Source organism: Priapulus caudatus, unplaced genomic scaffold (assembly GCF_000485595.1).
Source record: "Priapulus caudatus unplaced genomic scaffold, Priapulus_caudatus-5.0.1 Scaffold209, whole genome shotgun sequence".
Taxonomy (NCBI): Eukaryota; Metazoa; Priapulida; class Priapulimorpha; order Priapulimorphida; family Priapulidae; genus Priapulus; species Priapulus caudatus.
The window spans coordinates 155,458-160,215 of NW_014577270.1; the positions used below are offsets into that span (position 1 = coordinate 155,458).

Below are 4,758 nucleotides of genomic sequence, written 5' to 3' on the forward strand. Positions count from 1 at the left end.
TAAATACTGAATTTCTTGCTACGTGTGAACATGAATAACCACAGACAGTGACAGACTGTAGCCTGCAGCTGAAAAGTTGCATAGTGCAGCTTCAGTAATGGAGGTGTAAGTAGTGGCACCACCAGCATTGTAAGTTGTAAAATGTAATAGACTTTTCAAACAGATTTTAATAGCATTTCTAATATATTCACAACAAACATTTCTATGAAGCATAATTTATGCCTACTTAAACTGAAAATATGAATTAAATATTGAGTATTGTTCTCCTTTAACAACTTACATATATCTCCATCTTTCTGTAAAGTCCATAATTCAGGATAAGGTTATGTGTCATGCGAATTCTGTGTGGTTTCATAGGATGACCTTGTCCATAGTAATAGTTTCCAACATCACCTGAAAGATTGAAATGGTGTTCTCAGGTGATTAAATGACTTAAAAACTCATTTGACTATTTCAATATACTTTTGTTTTCGTTCACAGTTTCACAAGTCATTCTGCACTTGTCACTGCATCATACTGGTTTGAATGGTGATTATAGTACAACAGTACACTAGTTAAAGTAAGAGTTACCACAATTACATTGCATTCAGGTGAAAATCGTAAGATGAAATTAAATCATTTCAGGTAAAAATTCACAGTTCAACAAATTATATTATAATATAATTATTACAGACACTTTTTCCCATTAATTTCCCATCACTGTACTAACTAAAGATAAGAAAAGGTCTGGTCAATAAAGAATAAATTATAAATTTATTAAATTACTAATACAATTACCATTACTAAATAAGCAGTATTATGACGAAACTACTGCTCGAGTAACAAAAATTTTGCCGAAGAATTAATGATTAGTGTCACGCACGTACAGTAGCTACTAAAATACAATAATATCATGAACAAAGACAAATTTCTTTACATATACATTTAGATACCCCACACAGAAAAATACTGTAATCAAACTTCAATCAACATTCGTAATTTAGATTTCAATATCGAGTGATTCTCTCCCCCTTACTTACATTTACAGGCACTTCAAACGTTTTAATAATAGCATGATGATAAATAAACATGAAATGTATTTACTACCAAACTCTCAAGGTTTCTCTACTCTCTTTCGCCTATTGTTACCAATAATATCCTGTAAATGCCGTTCAAATGCTTCCTTGCAACACACAAGTACACCGCACACGCCGCCGTGCACAAACAACAAAATTATAGAGGTGGAAAAGTGTGATCGCAAAATTCGCACGATGCTCCCTTCGTTTCACACTATCACAGCACAAACACTTCCTCCTATTTACATTTTGGCGAAGTGGGAGTCTTTACCACAGGAATTCATGAGATATCTCTGGGTAGAGTAGGCAGTACCAAAGGACAGTTATAATTCAAACAAGTAAACATTTAGCTACACATAAATAGCAAAATTGAGGCTGTTGGTGAGGTATTTGTGCTGCAATTGTGTGAAACGAAGGAAGCATCATGAGAATTTTGCAATCTCGCTTTTTCACCTGCTCTATAATTTTGTAACGTTTGTGCACAGGAGCGTGTGTGCGGTGTACTTGTGAGTTGCAGAGTAAGATTAAGCGAAAGAGAGTAGAGAAACATTAATAAGACTTTAGTAGTGAATAAATTTTGTGTCTATTTATATCATATTATTATTATCGCAGTGACTACACGTCCGGTCATCCATTACAAAGCTGATAGGCTTGTTAGGCTGATAGTCATGATTAGGCCACTCCCCCTTTCAAATCATTAATTTTACTAGATTTACATCAAAAGTTACAAAAACACGTTTTTCGATAAAATACCTAAAGGTAAGTAATATTATGGTAAAAACTTATTGTTTATTATTTTTTACTGAAAAAATATAGTTGGGTTCATATAAAAAATATATGACCGGACTCGTAGCCTGGGAGCTGGGCGTCCGGCAACCGAACGTGTAGCCACGGCCTTTTATTATTGAAATGTTCCAAGTGCCTGTGCCCTTACTCTCTCCCTTCGTGTTTAGACTTTGGTTAAAGCTGCACAATGCGCATCCAAACGCTAATTTCTCCAGTACTAGACTAGCAAATACTTCGTGTCATGCATAATCACACTACCTTACAGTGCTCGAAATGACAAAATAAACTCTAGTTGCTCCGATTTCACTGCGCGTTTTGCTTAAAACACCCAAAAAAGAGGTGAGAAAACTGGCATTCTGGCGGCAAACGCCGACTGTTTCCCAAATCAATTATAGCCTCAAAGTGGTGACGTGCGTCCACGTTTTTAACGTTTGGGCTACAACCCGTAACCGCTTACAGATAGCACACGAAATGTCGGCAACCCAACGAGTACCGTGCACCTGTTAGGTCGAGATGTGGGGAGCAAACCTCCGGTCTGACGAACGAGAAACCGCGCATGAAATGTTGAATCAACGATTGGAAGTAATTTCAAAAATACCTTTTTATAAGAATAAGAAAAAAAACGCGCAGTGAATAATGGAGGACCACTGAGAGTTTATTTTGGTCCATAATAAGGTAGTGTGATTAAGGCCATGACACGAAGTTTTGCTAGTACTAGTACTGTAAGATAATTAAGCGTTTGATGCGCATTGTGGAGCCTTTAATTTCAAAATTTGAGGCTTTTCTACTGTGATCCCGCAAGTGGTTTGAACCTGGATCCTATTTGATCAAAACTTGTCCGTCTTTCCCATCTCGATATAGATCCCATGAAGTTTTGAAGACTAATAAATATTAGAAGCAGGTGATATTTACACCGTATACGGGCAGAGTAATCCACTTCTGCTATTTTTACCGTACACCACATTTGATGGCCTAGTATAATTTATGTACGTCATTCAACATTCACGTTCGAATCCCCAATAAGGTAGCTGATCTAAGAACTTTTAGGTTAAAATCCCATTTATTTCTAGCACATTTTTGTAGCCCCATTTCATTTTGAATCATGGAAGCTATTTTCTGTGAATCAACGGTTTCCAATACGAAATCTTTGAGAAACACAAATTCAGTAATATACTAAACATACATATATACACATACATAAAATACTAAGCCAATCAGCAAATACTGTACGGTAAAAATAGACGGAAGTGGAGACTCTGCCGTATAAACGTATAATATCCACCTGCGTAAAATATGTATGATAGTTATGAGAGTGCATGTGGGATGCTTGCAATGTACAACTGGTTCAAATAAAGTGCCCTGTAGTTGCCCAGTATCTGGGGGGCAGAAAATGACAGGAATCCACTAATGTGATGGTTAGAGCAAACAGGTCATCCACCCGATGCGTAGACTTTAATAACATAAATTCTCAGCAGGAGCATCTACCAATATCGTCACCAATCGCCGGGTAACCTGACTGAGTAACTACTAGTTCTACGTGCTACAAAAATGGGCATAGAATGATTGAATCCTAGATAGATAATACCTCTAAGCAATGACTTTGAGACCGCACTACTTGCAACATCGATTGCAAACTAGGCCCAGCTTGCCGGGTAGACAAGACTACTCCGACGCCAGTGGCCGCAACAAATAAACATACTCACAGACGCGCACTCGTCACATTGATACATACTCGTAAAAAATGCCCGGATTGACAGCATCACGTAGACTCCTAACACTACGTCTCAGGATAGTTGTACAACTAAACTTCCTCGGCTAGTAATTATATTTAGAAAAAAATTGCCAAAAGAAATTAAACGACTGAATATACCTGTATGCCTTCGAGACTATGTCGACGGAAGTGACTTTGGAGTTAATTTTAAAAAACCACGCATGAACTTTATTTTTATTCATGTAAATTATTCATTCTGGAGTTACATTGATCTTGATTGTGTGATAGTTTGTCTGGTTCATTTCGTTTGTTCATGGAATAGAGGGCGGTCGCACCAAAAACAAGGTAAGGCCGAAAGAAGAGGTAAGAGAGAATTTATAATTCGTTCCTATGTGAAGATACCCCCAAGAACTGGAAAAACTTGAATTATCGTTGATGCTTTTCTGAAGCCGAGAAAATCTATAGAATAATATTACGCCCTAGTTGACAACATCTGATAAACACAGAAACAGATTTGGTACAAATACCATCGTAGTAGTAAACCAAACAGTGATTTTTAGCTGTGCGGGACCCGCGTATCTTGTTCCTGCAGGTAGCCAGTCACATCGTATTATCGGTGCGGCGTGGCGCGTATAGAGTTTATCTGGTGTTTTATGGAACGCAGACGGGAATGGCGAATGCGCTTTATATCGCACCGCGGCGCCGAAAACAGAGTGCAATCTATTACCGCCACGTAAATGTTAGCATAATATATCAAAGACCTAAGACGCGTTAAGTTACAATTTAAGATATAACTAAAATATAAGTTAAGTTTGAATAAATAGGTAAGCTTATTGTATAAGCTACCCACGCTGATTTTTCCATTATGCTATAGTTTTAAATGTACCAAGATATATGCAATTTTTGTCAAAGATCGTCGGACCGAACAATAACGGAGTTTAAAATAAACGAAAGGAGTCATCCCTAAAAGCCGATACGCATTTAATATATAGATAAAAAAAAAGTTCGCTATCAGAATAAGTACACTAAGGCTACGCAACCCCACCAACACTTGAAGAATAGGGAAGAAGACCGTACATGTAAGGTGGCCCACTGCCTACAGGTGCAAAGTTCGAGTAACACAGGCCCGTAAAGGCCAGGGGGGTTCGGGGGTATCGAACGAAGCACCCCCCGAGCCCCTTGATTAATAGGGAAACTACTGGTAGA

General features: G+C 37.8%; 1 protein-coding gene across 1 annotated transcript in view; it reads right to left on the reverse strand.

The window, feature by feature from the left end:
- The window catches only part of LOC106807347 (histone deacetylase 1-like), an 11,815-nt gene that overhangs the window by 5,718 nt on the left and 1,339 nt on the right, over positions 1 to 4,758 (reverse strand). The window contains exon 2 of the mRNA XM_014809654.1: positions 281 to 393. Coding sequence (XP_014665140.1) covers positions 281 to 393 — 113 coding nt within the window. The remainder of the gene's footprint in view (positions 1 to 280; positions 394 to 4,758) is intronic.